The sequence below is a fragment of the Dicentrarchus labrax genome, unplaced genomic scaffold, assembly GCF_905237075.1.
Source record: "Dicentrarchus labrax unplaced genomic scaffold, dlabrax2021, whole genome shotgun sequence".
Lineage (NCBI taxonomy): Eukaryota > Metazoa > Chordata > Actinopteri > Moronidae > Dicentrarchus > Dicentrarchus labrax.
In genome coordinates, this window is record NW_026136714.1 from 11,967,032 (window position 1) to 11,986,440 (window position 19,409).

Genomic DNA, 19,409 nt, shown 5'->3' on the forward strand with positions numbered 1-19,409 from the left:
ACTGTAGCTTTCTTTACAAACTGACAAACCAGGAGTATGTAACCTAAATGCACGTGTCTCACCCTTACAAACACTGGTTCAGTGTTACAAAGCAAAAAACAGGAAGGGGATGTATCCTTTTTATGTGGACTGAATTAAAAGTACTTAGTCCGATATTAAATCCACACAGAGGAAATTAGATTTTCTTATCAACCATGAAAACTTTATTGATTAGAAAGTAGTATTTTGGATATTTTGCAAGTGACTTGGAAAAAGTTCCAATATGCTCATTACATCGTCAATTCAGCTGAACATGGATGCTAACAATGGAATGCAAGGTGTTGCAACAGCTGCACAATATTATCAGCAGATCTCTGTATAAAAAAAACATCATACAGATGACCACTGTGCTCTTGCTGACCAAAGTCCCACTGGGACGAGCCTCCTCCAGGCAGTACTGTCCGTCTCAGCACTGTTAGGCCTGTGGGGCCAGTGTCCCTCCTCCTACCCCGGACATGAGGCGTAGTGGCCCTGTGCTGACAGTAGGGCTGGGACAAGGAAGGGCACCGTGTCATTATTTGGAATAAGGAGGGCTGTGAGCGTGGTGGTTGCTCCTCTTATTTATGCCCTCATTCTACCCTCACAGGCTCAGTCTTTCTTGGTCCTCTTGGCCTTGGCTATGTTTTCCTGGCGTTTCTGCTTTTTCTTCTGTTCCCGGTCACGTGCCTCGATCATCTTGGCCAGTTTCCAGGACAGCAGTGCACTGGCAATGAAGAGAGGTGTGAGAGCCAGTATGACAGTGGTGAGGAAACCGTAGGGGTCTTTGGCAGCCCACTCCACCACATACTCTGCCCATGCCCGAACGTCAATCATCCTGTTCTGCAACGATGAGGATTAATCAGACCTGAGAAAAGGGTACCAGGAGGAAAAGCAGTGAATAGCCAGAACAGTGTGATCTGTAGAAAAAAATATATTATAGCCATAACCAAAGGACCTTCGAACAATAATAATATATTAGGAGTGGGCGAGCTGGTGTTATGGATACGATCTACTTTCACAGTGAATGCAATTTCATAATCGCCCTGTCAATAATATATGCAGTATACCGCATTTTCTGGAAAACCAATTCAGACACTGTTAACAGATAAAACAACCACATTAATAGACAATCGACAGAAAGCATATAGTCAACCATTTTGTTAATCAACTCATTGTTTCAGTCATTTATTCAGGAGAAATACCAAATACTTGCTTGTTCAAGCCTCTGAAATGTGAGGTTGCTTTTTTCTGTTTTATATTACCGTAAATTAAATATATTTTGGTTTGGGGCTGTTGGTCGCACAGAAAAAGCAAGTTGGCAAAGTTTGTTAATCGTGGTTATTCTAAGCCTTTAACCAGACATATGCAAACTTTCTGGCTAATCAGCTAATTAAATACCTGACAGGTTAAGGTACTTTCTCACATTGATGCACACGGTTACACTTTCACACCACTCACTCGCTTCCTTTGTTTCCTATCTACCTCTTTATTGTCCTGTATAACAGAGGTGACGAAAAGCACTCCTTTTTTTGTTGCTCAAGGTAAAATGTGTGACAAAACAACATTATAATGAAGTACTGTAGTTCTTAAGAGATGCCCTGGCCTACAAATCTTCCATTCTTTTCATTAGATGTAAGAAAACATGTTTGTTTGGTACAGATCACTAACAATTTCACATCATAAAGATAACAATTAAATCTGTGATGCAAAAATGATCCTTCCCACACTAATCGTCAATCGTTTCACTATCGCCATATTAGTAAAAATTATCACAATATGATGTTTTTACCATATCATGCAGCCCTAATCCAAACTGATGAAGGATTTCCTGTTTTGAGTAAAACTTATTTGTTAAAATTGCTCAGTTGATGCTCATCACATTGGGCTGCAAGGTCGGAAGGAGTTAAACATCAGTGGTGAAATAATAGTTTTCCAGTCATCCATCCAGGTTATTGGATATCCAGTATTGCTGAGTCAAGGGCAACTGGGCTTCAGTTATATTTGAGGTTTTTCGTCACTAATTCAAGAACAGATAACGCATCTTACACACAAAAATCATTCTCAAAGCAATTAATTTGACTTAAACATTGCAGTTTGATGTTAGATGTGAAACTGAGGCCATTTGGAGTCATTCTGAGCTATTTTTAAGCTGGGCCTCTCAAGTATTTCAGAGCTCTTTCTGGAAAATAACCTAACTTCTCAGCTGCTCTGTACAATATTGTATTGTAATATTGGGCTACGCAATAAATACCTCTAGGATAACAAGTCCAATGATTATAAACACACAAAAACGATAACCGGCCTTGTAAATAGCTGTAACGTTAGCCAGTTTATTCCAAAAGAACTCGTTAAGATAGACACAGAGCTATTAATTTACATTTAGCAACAGGTTTTCATACCACACGCCAATGTTATCACGTTATCCAATGTAATCCCGAATCAAGTCAAGTCTTAGGTAACGTTACTGTTACCGTTACCGTTACTTACTTAGCGCTGCATAACAATTCATCATAGAAAGGCTACTTAACTAGCATCAACACAAATCGCAGCTAACTAGCATATGTTAGCTGTATTCAAAGACAAACCCGTTACAGACATTTAATTCTGACTACAGCTTTATACAAACAAGTTCAGAAAACAAATTCACATCGTCTGCCACTAGGATTGAATCGGAATTTCTGAGATGTGGATGAAATATTTGGTTTCATTTCTACAAACGTTAGCGAGCAGCGCTAGCTAACCCGCACATCCATAACGGCCTAACTTTAAGGAGCAAGAGCAGTAACCAACTCTCGGCCAAACGGCGAAATAGCAAGCATATCAATGCGCCAACACAACGATTGTATATTCTAATATTGGTTAGTGGTGGTAAAAACGAACTAAATACATCATAAACTTACCAAAGTGCAGAGATTGTGTTGATATCCACGATAATAAGTAGCGACTCCTCCCTGTTCCGGGTAGTGTAACTGCTGTGTGGTCCCTACTGCCCGCTCGGGATTGGGTATGACGCTCTCCTTAACTCATGGGAAATGTAGTTTTTAGATATAACATAGAGGGAAGGCTGATGGTGCACTAAAAGATCTGAATTCATATAAAGCTCTCTCCTTTGATGACTTTGTAACAGGTATTGCCTTCTTTTATTGTTAATGTTTGCCTAATATGCATTACTTTTTTTTTTTTTTTTTAATCAAAACTTTAAATAAAGCAGTGGTTAATTCAGTGTTTTTGCTACAATATTGTAGCGTAAAGGTGTAAATGTACAGTGGTAATAGAAACATTTAGTTTAGATGATGGAGTACTTTTATGTATATTAATATCCTAGCATTAAACAACTTGACAGGAGCAGAGCAGAGGTTGAAGAACATCTAAATGTGGCAAACCAAAATAAATATGCGGAGGAGTGGATGAAGGCAGCTGTAATGAATACAGTATAGCCTATAAAGAACGTAATAAATTAAGAAAAGCAGCAACACCATTTTTATCATTATTTTTCTTCTTCTTTTACTCCTAACTATACTTAAGGAACATTACCCTGCAGCTTGAAAGAACGCTGGAAAGGTGAGCCATACTCTGAATAAAAGAAAAATATAAATAAAGATGAAAGCAAATACTGCAAGTCATGAGGCATAACTAAAAAAAAATGACAATAACAAATTATAAAATATTATAAAGACAATATGTACCATTAAAAAACTGTACAGTGTGCAGGAATGTGCAAATGATTACATTATTATAAAGAATATTTGTTTAAAGTAAGTGAGTAAATGTTTTTTTCATGAATGTAAAGCAATGTCCTATGTATAACGATTCAAATAAAATAGTGGAGACAGAGTAACAATGAATACAAAACTCTTGAAAAAACAGTAGTGTGTGTTGTTACAAGACATTGAATAACATGACATCTAGCTGTTGCTAAAGCTTCTGATCACGTGTAAAACTGCTCTGAATAAAACAAACAATAAGGCAATAACTGCGTAAAAAAAAAAAGGTGGGGGGGGAAGCAAAATGCTCCACTGGCCCTCTGAGAAAGATGACTAACATAACAAAGGAGGACCTGCTGGCTTTGTGAACTTCCTGTGGGGAAGTATTGAAACCAAATCAGGTTAGGCCACATCTGCTCTGTCCATACGGCATGGATCACTTTCAGAGCAGTTCAAAGGCCAGCCTCTTAGACCTACTCACAGAGGAAGGAGAGGGGCAGCTGGGAACACATGCAGACACATTGCAAACACACATTCTGGTTTACCAGCATAGTTTTGGCCAAGTTTTATAGACAATTTAGAGAAATATCCCCATTCTGGTGGCTTTTTTGTTATATGCTTATAATTATTAGCTTCTGCGAGATGTCTCACCAGGCGGGGAGAGCCCAGGGGGGTGGGCAATGCAGCCTCACCCTAAACCCCTGATGACTATTTTACTCCTACAGAAGTAGGCCCCCTTTCCATGACACAGCTATGGAACTAACATTATCAACAGCAGGGAGGAGGACCATAAAATGACTGCACCACAATTTATAGTTAACCAGCTCCACTAGTGGTATGTGTCATAATGGTTACAAGAAAAACCACCAGTCGGGCCAGACCTTGAGGAATTTCCAACATCCTTTGATTTTGCCTTTTTTTGTTGCAATTCGACAGACTCAACCATTGGAGTGAGTAAAGAGTAGAGAGTAATTTAGTGTTGCACTTTCATAAAGCTGGCAGACGTGGGAGAGATAAAAAAAAAAGAATGGTCACGATTGATGCAACAGAGGCAGATATCTGGATCTAAAAACACTATGGGTGAAACTCCAAAAGCACTGGATCACTTCACATAATGCAACTTGATATCATCGTAGAGCCTTAATGGAATACCTGGCAATCCCTACATCTTTCAAACTCCAGATCCCCAGTTTGTAACAAGCTTTCTGTTTAAAATCTTAATGTCCCAATCCAAGATAACCCTGATGACATCATCAGAGTTAGACGATGTATTTTCTCAGAACTACAGGGAGCTCCCTAAGCCACAGAAGATGCCTACAAGTGTTTTCACAGGCAACACACCGATTACTCCCCCCTTTGAGATTATATAGGCCTGCTTATCTTCATGTGTAAAATCTGTGGAGGGACCCTTTAAAATTAAGATAAATATTGTCTGTGTGTGAGAGAGAGAGCTTTCAGAGTGTGTTTGTGATTAATTGTCCACACTAGGCAGCAACCAAGGTTATTATAGTTAAATAAAACTAAACTAAAAAAAGCTATTTCACAAAAAACTTTTTATTTAACTGAAATAAAAGTAAAAACTAGACTTCAGAAAAAACAAAAACTACCAGGCAACTATAACAATAAAGTGTGCTTACAAAACTGAATGAAATAAAAATACACAGGAAACGTCTTTAGTTCTAGCATGAGACTGGGATAAACTATAACTATAACTATGGGATATTTAAACTAACACCAAAACTAACAAAAACTAAACAGAAACTCTGAAAAACTAAACGGAACTGAAAACACAAAATAAAACCTAATGAAAAGTACAAAACTATAATAGCCTAGCTCTGGCAGCAGCACAGTAAGCCAGTGCCAAATAGCTGACCAAAATGACTGATTAGTGACTACAGAGGACAAGCATGTCCAGCTCCATATCTTTATGTTCCTCCTCCCACGCCCTTTCTGTCTTTGACAGCTAAGAGAGTCCTTTGGACTAAAGAATCGAAAACAACCATCACGTTGTTATTGAAGAAGCTAAAGCCTGGGGTGGTAGCACAGGCTCCAAAGGAAAAAAAAGTCAGTTTTCTTGCCCCCTTTTACCCCTGTGGGAAACTGCGAGACCGCCCCTGGATTAAGTCCCCGCCTTTAAACTCAAATAAGAAGGAAACTTCAAAGGCCGTCGGCCGCCGGGGCTCCGCCCTCGCGCTCCCGAACGGCTTCACAAAGGATTTGCCGACGTTCGGGAATTCCGCCTCCAGTTCCTTTTATAGCGCCACTCGTGCGCTGGCAGCGCTCCAGGATCCCGCCCATCCCGGTTACTTTGACAACACAAAGGACTTCACGGAACTCGCAGGCGCCGCCTCCCTTTCCAAATAAGGGCAGTCTCTCCATGTACGGCAAACAATCGGTGCGAGATTGCCCTTTTCTCTTCCTTATCCCGTTTATATGATCGGAGAGGAACTGCGCTTCAGGTTGGAAGCGGTGCGATCATGGCCGAGCGAGTCCAGCAGCCCCCAGCCAAGCGGCTCTGCTGCAGGCCCGGCTACAACCCGGCGTGCAGGCAGGGGCAGCGGGCTGGAGGAGTTCTGTGTGGCGGCGCAGGGTCCGCTCCGGGAGGGTCGGGGAATGGAAAAACGCACAACCCCGAGTCGTTGCTCGACATCGCGGCACGCAGAGTCGCGGAGAAGTGGCCGTTTCAGAGGGTGGAGGAGCGGTTCGAGAGGATCCCGGAGCCCGTCCAGCGGAGGATCGTATACTGGTCATTCCCGAGAAGCGAGAAGGAGATCTGTATGTATTCCTCTTTCAACGCCGGAGGAGAGGAAAGTGGAACTAGCGGGGACAATAATGACGAGACCCAGCTGCCTTTCCTACGGGGTGTCACTCTGCTAGAGGGTGGCTGGGTGGACAACGTATTGCAAGTCGGTGAGTGGACTATAACGTTACAACAATGCAGGAAAACAGCCTGCAATAAACAAAACACCAAACTCGCACCGTATGCCTTGTTCTGTGGAACCGTGCCAGACTTTTAAAGGGCTTGTGTTGTGTGCCTCCCATAGCCTTGTGTATTATAAACAATGCAGGGTATTTCCACACTCGTCTACCCTATAGCTGTGTGAGAATAGCCTGTTTTCAGATAAGCCCGTAATAGTAGCCCACTTCTCCTTGTTTTTGCCCACTGAGCTGCGCGCATTGAATCGCCCAGAGCCATCCCAATTGGAAGCTTAGCACTTTGTTCCTATTTTTATGTCTTTCCAGCTCTCCATGCCCCCACCAATGGGTACGCAGACAAAAGCCCCCTATATCTTTTCACCGCTGGCTAAATAGACGATATTTAGAAAGGGTGGGAGGGACGGCGATTTAAAGCCACAGTGCTTCTATTTTGTTTGCCAAACACCTTTGTGAGACAGGCTGAAGCTTTTCTGCTGCCTGCCCAACATTCAGTTAAAGCACAGGCTATATGCAGCTGGTAGAGGCAAAGATGCATTTTTTCCCCTCTCTGCTGCATTATTTGTGGTTAAGCTCGGAGTAAACAGAGGTGCTTTAGGCTCAGCAACCCCCTGCCTGCCTGCTTGCCTGCCTGGCTGGCTGCCTTTGCCAGAGCCACAATATTTCACTGCAATCGTCAGTGCAATAGACTCAGCTGTCAATCCGACTCCCCACCCTTGGAAACGGTTCAGGATTCTAATCCCATTAACCCCCCCAGTTCATCTGAATCTTAATGCATTCTGCAAACAAGATTTTATGCATGATCTTCTTCCTCCTCCCTCCCTCACCCTCTCTATCTCTCTCCCTTGCTCCCACTCTCTCTCTCCCTCACTTCTTGGCTTACTATTCCTCCAAAGAATCTGTGTGGAGATGGCTTCAGCTCTTGTGGGCTCAGAGAATGTGCAGTGCACAATAGTAGCCATGGAGCAGGCAGACAGGCAGGCAGCTCTCCCTCCCTCTCTGGCCTGTTTACCAGATTCCCCAGCATTAGACTCATTTATGTGCTCACTCTTTTGGGGCTTTAGGAAGCGAAACAGCACAGGGTAAAATAGTTTAAGGCGTCAGTGAGAAGATATGTGTGTGTGTGTGTGTGCGCGCACTTTGGAAAATAGTAAGAAATAGTGACAAAGAGAGTAACAGGGTCATTTTCTTTGGCCACGCATGTGTTTTTTTGTGTGTGTGTGTGTGTAAAAGAGAGAGAATAGAGTATGTGTGGGGGGTTTGATAAACACAGAGGGGGTTGTGCATGCATCAGTGTGTGCATGTGTGTGTCTTCGTCTGCACGGGCTGTCAGTCTCATCCTGCATGCTCATAGAGAGTGGAGGATGACAGGCGAATACACAGCAGGAGGAGGGCATGTTATGCTGATTGCAATTTTCGCCCCAGAATTTTTTCTAGCCGGGGTAGATAAAGCCAAGGAAGAGAAAATGATAAATAAAAGATGCAATCTACTCCAGGGGACAGGCAGCCACTGGAGGATGAGGGCTTAAAAGCAGGGCAGCATGGGAGGGGGCTGTCAGCCACATCACACACCACATGTATTGGCCCATCAAACACATACAGTGGGGTCTGGCCTGGAAAAAAAAGTGCAGTGTGGTTGTGAGGGTGTGTTTGTGTGCGCACACAAGCGTGCGTGGCTTTGTGTGGCTTCTTATGTGTGTGCTGTCAGTGGGATGGGATTCTGTGTTGATGATGAAAGACAGTAGAGCAATAGAATAGATGCGGAGGTTATTGTGTATGGGGGGGAAAGCTAATATACTTGAATGGATCTGCTGTCGCCGTATTCCTCTCCTCCCCCTCTCATCTCCTCCTCCTCCTCCCTCCCTCTCTCCCAAGTGAGCAGCTATAAAACTCTCCATATTTACTCCCCTAAGGCCAACTACCAGCCCCCAGTCTCCTGTGATTATTTATCTTTTTCTCAAAGACATTAATCACACGCTTTTTTCCTTTTTTCCTCCATCTCTTTCCATACATCAGTGCTGCAGAGAGAATGGATAGGGGGATGGCGTTTAAGGGGAAGAGCAATAGATCGGGTGATATCAAGAAAAAGAGGGGAAGCCTAGAGGGAAAAAGTGGGTGGAAAATGCAAAAGAGGAAAGAGGCATTGAAATGGTGATTGCAAGAGAAGGGGATGTATGAAAGTAAAGAATGAAGCGCAGAGAAGTGGAGAGAGTGAGATGGATGGGTTGTTCTTTCTCCCATGCGAGCTCATCTGTTCCAATGCCAGCCTTCGAGATAAATATTCATATACGAATGCAAGTGTTATCTACCAGTCCGCTGCTCCTCCTGCTATAGCAGCGTTATAACCCAACTTCAGCCCTCTTGCACTCTTTCGACTGTCAAAACGGTGATGAATTCGTCAGCCGCTGACCAGGTAGTGGAACACATACCTAACCTCAACCTGCACGAAAAGGTTCTGTGCGTAATAATACATCAAAAAAACTGCAAATGAATAAAATGAAATATGCATGTTGCTTCGGAGAACAGTCCCATAACAACCGCTGTCTGTCAGGAAAATTACATTGTCATGAGCTGATCACAGAAATATCAGTAAATCCCGCCGACGTGCCAGGTTTCAATTTTCTTTAGCTTGTCAATCACACTGTGCAGTGCTGTAACTGAGCATCATTTACCGGTATAGAAAACTTCCAGAGCTGCCTGTTCTGATCACAGCATCTGTTCTCCGGCCCCCTTGTGTAATTTAGACTCGACAGCTCATCATGCTGAAAGGAAGGCTAGTATTATGGTGCCCCGTCCTCTAATTATAGAATTCTAATCCTATGGCTCTAACATGGCATGACAAAGCATGTTTGCACTTCATTACCCTCCTTCCTGTTTTAGTCCTCCAGTCTGGGTCAAGTTCACCCCCTGTTCTCTCATTCATTTATGACACTGTCCCGCTCCTCCTCCCTTTGACCCCTCATCCCTGTCTGCCTCCAGGGCTTTGTGCCAGGAGGTAAAAAAAACCCATAACCCCCACCACCACCACCACCTCCTCCTCACTCTTACTATCCTGTTACCGTAAGCCCCATGTCCCTATGGAGTGACATACTGATGCCTGGCATATGTCGCTCTCTGCAATGTCATTAGCGTGAGCTACATGCTACAACCTATTTATCCAGCTCTCCTTGTTAGGCAAATTCTTCACATGAAGCTACATGTCATTTTATCATGCTGCTGCCCCAAATCTGAGTGATGAGGTGGACACTTTGTTACGGCTGTTTTAAATTAAAGTAGAATGAAAGGAGATATGCATATACTGTAGCCTATTTTGGTGTATTTTCCATGGTGGTGTTGTTGGACTAGATAGTCTATAATATTTTGCCTTTCCCCTTCCTAAAATATCACTGAATGTCCATGGCAGTCATGCCTGTTTGAGTGTGAATGTCATCCTCCTCTGCTCCACCTATTTTAGAGAGGAATCGGTGTGTGTGTGTGTGTGTGTGTGTGTGTGTGTGTGTGTGTGTGTGTGTGTGTGTGTGTGTGTGTGTGTGTGTGTGTGTGTGTGTGTGTGTGTGTGTGTGTGTGTCTGTCTTGTGCTTCTGCATGCTCATAACTCAGGTTAATTTGTTCACGCTCTGGAGAATCTTAATTAGGTTTCTGCGTCATCTACTCTCCCTCTCTCACCCTCTTTTTTATCATGATGTCAATGAAACGTTGAAATAACAACCAGTCTGGTGGTTCCCTGTTTTTCAACCTGTTCCCTTTTTTGTAACACATATGGTGAAAAAATCATAACAAAGACCCCCCCTAAAGCTTATGTTTACCTCTTTAAAAGCACTCTTTACAGTAGGTGCGTGAATACAGGAGCTGTAAAGCGCATGTGTGGTTCAGGCACAGTCGTGGTAATATCAGACATAATTTACAACAATAAAACACAAAGACACAGACAACACCCACATAACAAAGGAGCTGATAAAACAACAAAGAATATTTGCACATACTAGTAGGTTATTGTTTGTGTGACAAAGCAGTAAGCCAAATGCCAAGGAGAAATCGGTACCACTTACAAAGGTGGAGTAACACTGAGCATGTTTGTGCAAGAACACACTCGTGCACGCACACACATTTTTGAACTAAGAATTCACAAGGCTTTTCAAAGAGCTTCTAGAGGACCCACATCGACATTTCAAGCATTTTGTCCACAAAGGTGCAGAATTTAAGATGCTACACGTAAATCTTGCATGAGCATGTTGTCTGCGAGACGCTATCAGGCTGAGCTGGGTTTTTAGTGGGTGAGGGCTTATTCTTTTTGTTTGTGTGTGGGCTGTTTCTTTTCATGTGGGTAGATCTGGTTTTATTTTCCTGTTAGGTTAGGAGAGTTCCTTTATCTTTTTACAATGCCCATCGAGAATGAGCCCACATGCCTGCCACCAAAGACAGAAAGAAAGCTTCCGAATATGCTGTTTTTCTGTGTGAAACCAACATGTTGTAAAGAGGCTCAACTTCTGAATCAGGGCTTAAAGAGATGCAGACATAATATGACTCAGGACCTTTGGAAAATATTCCTCAAAAATACGTTTCATGTTATTCTAAACAATAAGCAAAGGTGATGTTCTTTTTTTCCCTTTTTTTTTTTGTGAAAGTAAACCTCAAAGTCAGTTGATCAGATGTTGTTTCTGGACCAGACTCTAAGGTGGGAAGGAGCAGTGATCCTGGATCCAGTGCCTCAGGTCTACCCCCAGCCATGTGACTATCCCTGGGCTTGTATCGTCATGGAAACATGGCTGAGCCTAGAGCTAGTGTAAACAAATGGCTGTCCAAGGGGGAGTGAGAGAGGGGCAGCAACTGCATCCATGTGAAGAGACATTGAGTCATTGGGAAAGTGCTCTCTCTCTCTGTGTGTGTATCTGAGAGACTGAGAGAAGCAGATTCCAGGCCTTTGTCCCATTATGTTGGTTGAATGGAAAGAAGATAGGATACATTTCAGCTGTCGCGTAATGGAAACACGTCTCTCTTTGCGTGAGTGAGTGTGTGCACATGCGGATATTTGTATGGACAAAAAATTGTGCATTAGATTACATTTTTAATGTTTGCAGTTTGAGGTCAAATTTGTTTGCTGTGTGACATGGTTTGGCACTGGATAATATCTGGAATTGCAAATTGTCCAGCTAATGAGGTTTTTGTTTGTCTCGCCTATGTAGACCGACGTTAGAGTCACTGTAAATCTGAAATGTGTTTACGTGATAATTACTTTCATTCTACTCATAATGAGTTTCAGCACAAGCTCCGTTTCCGCCTTCGATTACTTACAGACAGTCAGTCGTAGCCGGTTTCAGTCTGGGTGGCCCCCTCAAGGATTGAACCCATAGTTTGCAGACATTGCCGTGCTGTAGCCATTGAGTGATAGATGACCACTGGTTCTTTTGCTAGCACTGTCATGTTCCCAGCACGTCAGAGGTCCCAATGGTTGTCACATCCCCAACTCCAAACTCTAACCAACCCCATTCCCAGACCCAGATGTGCCTCTCTAGATAGATTATTCCCACCACAGACCATAACTTCCTCTAGCCCGCCATGTTCCAGTTTCTAAACCCAGCCATAACGGTCTCCTGCACTTCACATTTCCAAGACTGTACCCAAGATGTACCATTAGACAGTCCTTCTGCCATCTCATTATTACCAGCCCTTCCACCTGAATGGAGCCAGCCTCCCTCCCTGTGCCATTCCAGGGCCCAGACATAGCCGTTTCCTCCCTGCCTCTCTTAAATCACCATTCCCAGTTCCAGCCTTATAGCCACCATGCGTCTGCCACACTCCCAGGCCTATTACCAAGTTGCCTAAAGACCAGGTTTCAAAATTACCCCGCACACTGATACTGACTAATTTTCAGGGACGCTCAATGTACAAGATCAGCGTGTATTGCCCCTGTTAAAATAAACCAGCTAAAGTAATAAAGTTCCAGCATGAGCTCTCTAACGTCTGCCCCAGTCCCTGTTCCAGCTTGACTTGTCTCCTGTCCCAGACTGTGGCTGCTGGGTGTGCGTCAGCACAGCTCCTCGGCTGGCTGACTCTGTCTAGGAATCCAGTGCTCCTTCCACAGAGCTCCTGCCCCTCTCTTCTCTGTGAGCACAGGGAACGGAGCAGAGGGAGCAGGCGATAGAAAGGCTACTAAATCCACAACGACAAGCCCCTATTAAAAGCTGTTTTTTCTATTTCATTTAATGACTTTTATTACCAGCCGCCCTTCTCTCTTCGATTTGGCAATAATAACAACAGGGGAATGCAGCACTCAGCATTCTCCTATCTGATGCTCCCTTTCACTTTTTTTTTCTTTTTAATGAATTCCTCTTTGCACCAATGGGCTGCTGAAATAAGCACAAAGCAGTCCAAGACTCTGCTTACTGCAGTGGAAGGTTCGATGTATGTAAACTGTGTGTGTGTGTGTGTGTGTGTGTGTGTGTGTGTGTGTGTGTGTGTGTGTTTACTACATAAGTATGTATGAGAATACGTGTTAAAGACTACACATGCTTTCACTGTCGCCACAGAACAGAGTCTCTCTGTGCAGTTTGGTCAACAGCTGTTTCTCCCCAGAAGCCAAACAGCTTTGGATCAGCCCAAAGGCTACAAACTGTGTGTGTGTGTGTGTGTGTGTGTGTGTGTGTGTGTCTGTGTCTGTGTCTGTGTCTGTCTTGTGCTTCTGCGTGTGTGTGTGTGTGTGTGTACACATAATCACTGTATACTTTGTTAGGGAGTAGAAAGTTACCTGCTGTTGTCCTGGTTTATATGCAAAATTTAAGATCCAACCCAGACAAAAATGAAGGTTAGAGCAAAGACTATCTCAGCTTTGACCTGTAGTGCTTCGTCAACATTAAACAAATTTATCCATAGACTTTGCTTGCTGAAAAGAGGCCACTAAGTCTGCAAGGATGTCTCTGTGTCACTAACTAACTTGGACTCTTGGAAACAAATATTCTCCGTTCTCCAAATACTTACACAGGATTGTCAGTAAAGGTAGACTCTTTCAGCCCGTTTTTATCTGTGTGTGAATATGAGCATGTGCATGTAGGACTTTGTGCGTTAATGGTTCAGTGAGCGTGTTTATAGCTGTGTGTGTCAGGCTGAATAAAGGTGAGGCATGTTAATGATAAGAGGGTGTATGACATTCCCGTCTGTCATCATTCCCACCCTATCCCATTTTCACACGCACACACACACACACACACACACACTTGCTTGCACACATGCTTTAAGACACACACTTGTCTTGTGGTGCCAGTGACTGGGCGCCTTAGAATAAACAACAGCAGAGGATGAGGGTTTACCTGCCGCTGACCCCTATTGCACACACACACACACACACAGACAGAGGTGTTCACTCATCGACTGGTCCCTCCCCCAGCATTGAGCTGGCCTAGTGTTGACCTCTTCACTTGACCCCCAGGGATTTACTAAAGTCAAAGGTCAATCTGGTCAGATTGTCCCTCCAGTGGCCGATTGCTCTGGTTGAAAGACAGGCCCATGCTGACATTATTGTTTTCCAATAAACAGCACCTGACCAAAAGAAAAGATTGCTTGCTTGCTTGATTGAGTGTGTCTTTTTGCATGTTCCAATAAGCAATTTCTCACATGAGAGATCAGTCTGAGAGGGGACTAAGTATATGCCCATTTTTTTGTCCTTTTGTGGAACAATCGGGAATCCGAGCCAGATAGAGAGGGGGAGTTTACCCCCTTCTCTTTTCTTGCCTGATGGGCTCAAGTGCTGTGTGAGCTATGCAGAGGAGGAGGCCCTGAGAGTGTGAGGTGCCTCTGGCTGTGCTTGGTCCAATGATGTCGTGGCTGTGTGGCATGTGAGACATGCATTCACTGCTCCGTGGTACAGCTGAATAGAGCTAGAAAGGCTCTCCAGGCATGAGAGACGGAGAGACAGACAAAGAAAGAGAATGAGAGATATTCAAAGGGAAGGAGAGAAAGGCTTTCAACTGGAATTTAGTTTGGCCTTCTAAATAGTTTTGTCTTGAAGGAGTTCTTTCTTTTTCTTTCTTGCTCATTTCCTTGCTTGCTTGTTTTTTTCTTATCTCATTCCTGCCCTTCATCTTCCTGTCGTCTTACTTTCTTGCTCTTCTACTCCTAATCTCTCCATACCTGTGCCTGTCCTCTTTCTCTTTTGTGCATTCCTTCCTTGTGTTTATAAGCTCTCATGATCTCCTTTTCTTCCCTTCTCAATTTTCCAGTTTCATTTCCCAAGCCAGGCAATAGAAACTCATATCTTATTTACACTGCCCCTATCTAGATACAGCATGTTTCCATAGTGTTTCCTGTGTCTAAACTCCCAAAGGAAGGCTAGCCGGCTAGCTAGCTCCTGCTCTCTGTGCTTTACTCGGTGCTCGCAGTCTGCATCCAGACCTCAGAGGCTATCACTGCTTCTACATTTAGAAGCTGTCTGTTTACCACTGTCTGGAATTAGGAGAGGGATAGGACTTTGCCTATTTTCTGTGGTGTCTTTCTCTGAAGTTTTTAAATGATCCTCACCCTGATGTGTTCAGGGCCATCCCGGAACCTTTTCAGGGGTTGGCATGCTCTGCTCTTCAGAAATTCATCTGGTATCATTACTTTTTACTCACTGAATGAGCAGTTCAGTGCTCAGTGTCTTGCTCTATGATACTTGCTTTTTGGTCGGTGGGGGCTAAAAATGCGCTTGAGTATCAAAAACTGTCATGTACCGAAAGCTAACATTGAATGTCTGGTCCAATTTATAATCATCTGTACTTCAGATCAGATGGTTTCTGATTTTAAATTCAAATGTTCCCATTTATAGACAGTTTTATATATACAAAGTCCTTATGTGGTTGCTTGTGTTTATACAGCATTGAACAACTAAGAACTTTGTCTTCTTTTGTTTGGAAAAAGAAGATTTTTCTGAAGATTATGCTTTTATTTTATCAATACCTTTATAAAGTAAGGTATTGGAATAAATATTACTTTCATATCTGCACTAATACAGAAAAAAGCTGTGATCCTTTTTTATCATTAGAGGCTGGTGTTAGTGCAGTAAATCAGGTTGTGTGCTCATAGAACCATACAGGACTTGAGTGTAGATGAAGTACAGATCTACCATTGTTGTTACTTGGCATTGTTGAGGATGACTGTCTGCCACCGTGTGTTACTGCCACCCTGTCTGTCTGCATTCTTGGCAAAAACCTACTATCTGGCTGCCTGTCTGTCTGCCTTGCTGTCTGGCTAGCTGTTAGCTGGCTAGCTGTCCCTCCTGGGTGGCTACATCACCTCACCTCCTACCCCCCTCGCAGCCAGTGACAGCCCAGCCCAGGGAGACATGGGTAATGGTCCTCTCTGATGTACAGCCTGACTCAATTGGACTGGATGGCAGACACACGCCTAAAATAACAAAAGGAGGGGAGAGAAAGAGATGGGGTGGAGAGGGAGGAGGGAAGGGAAGGAGCGAAGCGATCGATAAAGCAGGGACACATCGCCTAATAAAGATTTATTCCTTTTTTTCCCCCTCGCCATCCGCCTTGGCAGGGCAGAGAGGGGGAGGAGAGAATGTGATTAGTGGACTTCTTCTCCCAGGGTGCCTCTGATAGCATGTGCATACGCATGCACAGCAGTATGTATACCCCAATGCGTTGTGTGTATTTTTGCATCTCTTGTGTGTTTATCACATGTGCCTCTCCCAAGAGCAAAGGGGGTTAAAAACAATCTCTGTCGTTTGTTCTGCCGGCAGTGGCACTAGCAGCTGCAGCTGTGTCCCTGCCTCTCTCTCTTCCTGTCAGCTAATATTTAGTTAATCTTTGGTCTGGGACCTACGGGACTGGCCGGAGCTCCTGGTGCCCCATCCATCTCGCACTGATCTATATTCCATGCTGGATCCCTGTGCCATTAACCACCACCAAGGGGAAGAGAGAAGGGGATAGAGAGTCGTAGAGGTAGAACGAAGAGGAGAGGGCAGATGGGTGGAAGGAGAGCCATAGAGAGACAAGAGAGTGATGGAGAGAAAGCAATAGAGGGGGGGGGCTGTCTACCGTCTCAACACTAAATGAGACGGAAAGGGAGGACAGGAGGTGGGCTCGCTATTCGAGCCTATGCTCAGAAATATCCCCCCCACTAATTTTAGGAACAACCGAATAAAAAGATTTGATGCAAGAAATGTGTGAAGGGATGCATTTGCATGGCTTTTTTGTTTATATTTGGAACCATTCATTCTCTCCCACCTCCTCTTATTTTCCTGCCCTATTGGAAACCGCCCTGATAAAGTCTTTTATATAAAAGAGCAGGTGGAATTACTTCAATCCAGCTGAAAAGAGAGTAAACAACCGAGAGGGAGAGTGTTTCCACAAGGAGGTGTGAAAGGTTGAGGAGGAAAAAGGTGGTGTAGGTGGAGGAGAAGGGAAAAAAAGGAGGCATAGGTGTGGGAGTGAGTGATCCATATGCATAGAGTGGGCCACTTCATTGATATGCATTGTGTAGTTATGAGGGGGTCCACCTGTGAAGGCTCCAAGTGCTGAGTCACTCACTAACGCACAGACTAAATGCTTTTATCCCAGACGCCTGGTCCATCTGAATGGAATATAATAGGCCATAAAGTGCTTTGCTAGCAGTGGCTGCTTGCCCCATGGCAAACCCTCGCCCCTCGCTCCCCTACTCCAAATCTCATTTCGCCACTTTTATGGAAACAAAGCATGTATGCGCTCTGCTTTAATTACATCGTTTTTTTTCCTTGTACTTTAAATGTTTTCTCCTCTTTCTATCCCTCTTTCTATCCCTCTTTCCTTGTTGTTCCTCTCGCAGTGCTTCTCAGGCAGCCACAGAGAGCTCTCTCTTCTCACTTCAGCCCTTCTGTCTGCACTCCCTTCGTATCTCCCCTTTCAGTCATGTGTGATCCCTTTGCTGCTGTGTATGTGTGTGTGTGTGTGTGTGTGTGTGGGGGGGGGGCACCTGTTTGGGATCTCTGTGTGTGTTTAGGGTCATGCCTGCAGGTCGTGCGTAATGAATAGCAGGGCTGTTGCTGAAGCACAACTGGTTGAGAAGGAGGTAGCCAGAGAATAGCACACCAGTGACGGAAGGAGAGGAGGAGGATGGAGGGATGGATGGAGGGAAGAGAGGAATGAGGGAACAGGAGGACCAGCGAGGGAGGAAGGGAAGAGTGGTTGCGAAGCCAGTGAGCCTTAACCACCTTCTGTCAGTCTGTCTGCTCTCAGCGCTGTTTTCTCTCTCATAGGAATCTAATGGCTTTTCCACTGTCCTCTTTCCAAACCTCCAACACCACCCTCTCCCCCTTCTCTCTTCTTTCTCTCCCTCTCTATCGCAGTGCTTTTTCCCCCTGTCTTACTCCTCTCCATCTCCTCTCACTTTCCGTTTCTCCATTAAAATTCTCCCCTGAAGTCTCTGCACTGTCTTCCCCTGCTACCTCCCCTCCCTTTCTCTCCCTTCCAGCTGCTGGCCAGGGGAACAGCTGACTAAATCTAAAGCTGGGGCCCCTGGCTCTGGCCCCGGCCCCAGCCCCAACTCTGCCACAGCCTCCTCCTATTCTCAGCCCCCCTCCCTCCCTCCTCTGGCCGCTAGCCCTGGCTCCTCTCTCAGCAGCCCCAGCTCAGCCCTGGCCCTGCCTCTGAGCCTCGGCTCCAGCTCTGCCTGACTCTCAGCAGTTCCCTCCAACCATCCCCCTCCATCCCACTTCGGAGCTGAAAAGCCTCAAAACCCCTCTCTTTCTCTCTCTCTCTCTCTCTCTCTCTCTCTCTCTCTCTCTCTCTCTCTCTCTCTCTCTCTCTCTCTCTCTCTCTCTGTTTTGCCTATAAGCCTGCCCTCTCTCGTTCTCTTTTTCTGTTTTTTCACTCTGTATTTCTTGCTAATTCACTTGCTCCCCCTCCTCTCGCTCTGATGGGCTGTAGCTGGGCCCCTGGTACTGTCCCAACTTATCTGGACTGAGGCCTCATCCAGGTTGGCTGCAGTTCAGTTCTCTGGCTCCTATACCCAGCCTCCCTAGCCAGGCATCTTTCTCTCTCTGGCTAGTAACGTTAGTCACTGTAACTCATTGTGGCTCGCTTTACTCCAAGCCACATTTAGCTTGTACATTTGGTCGTTTCTGGCTCTACACTTCCTGCGAAGCTCTTTCTATCCCAGTGTGTCTCTTTGTCTCCTCGACTCTCCCTTCTGTACATCTCTTTAACTCACATAGACAGGCTCAGCCCAAGCACAAACACATACGCTCGGCACACAAGCGCGTGCATCGTACGAGAACGTGAAGCATATGACACTTGATTGGCAGCAGGGGGTGGATGGGGAAAAGCAGCAAAAGGGGAAGTGGGCCTTGTCACATCTCCAGGCGAGCCGGGGGCTCGAGTTTGATCGCTGCCCAGGGAAGGGAGCCTTTGTCCCCCCCCCCCTCTCCCTAACCTCTGTGGCTGTCAGAGCGAGGCTGTAGGCTTGTGTGATTAGGTGCAGGACTAGGTTCCACCATCACTCTTCTGAACAGACTTTGCCCACAGAAGACACCTGTCAGTGCTCTTCCTCTTCTCTGACACCCAACTGCGCTGAGATGAGATGAGCGACAGAGAGCTGACAGAATAAAGTTCAGAGAGCACCTCACAGCTACAGTGGGATACACACACACACACACACACACACACACACACACACACACGCATTGCCTTTTGTGTGGAAGTGGGCCAAGGAAGCCCAGGCAGGAAGAAGCAGTTAGTCCGCACCAGTTGAAGCAACATCAGAATTTTCTGGAACACCTCGCAACTCCTCACAGAT

General features: G+C 44.8%; 2 protein-coding genes across 2 annotated transcripts in view; one reads left to right on the forward strand and one right to left on the reverse strand.

Annotated features, from left to right (window-relative positions):
* Positions 1–180: 180 nt before the first annotated feature.
* Positions 181–3,033, reverse strand: smim15 (small integral membrane protein 15). The gene is made up of 2 exons (XM_051421495.1): positions 2,919–3,033; positions 181–883 (listed from the first exon to the last, which is right to left on the reverse strand). The coding sequence occupies exon 2, from the start codon at positions 850–852 to the stop codon at positions 628–630; it is 225 nt and encodes a 74-aa protein (XP_051277455.1). The 5' UTR covers positions 853–883; positions 2,919–3,033; the 3' UTR covers positions 181–627.
* A 3,131-nt stretch (positions 3,034–6,164) lies between these two features.
* Positions 6,165–19,409, forward strand: part of LOC127375517 (zinc finger SWIM domain-containing protein 6) — a 45,949-nt gene continuing 32,704 nt past the window's right edge. The window contains exon 1 of the mRNA XM_051421446.1: positions 6,165–6,632. Within this exon, the coding sequence (XP_051277406.1) occupies positions 6,200–6,632 (433 nt within the window). The 5' untranslated portion in view covers positions 6,165–6,199. The remainder of the gene's footprint in view (positions 6,633–19,409) is intronic.

What these genes read in the sequence shown, in the direction of transcription:
- smim15 (XM_051421495.1), bottom strand. Translation starts at nt 852, where the DNA reads ATGATTGACGTTCGGGCATGGGCAGAGTATGTGGTGGAGTGGGCTGCC.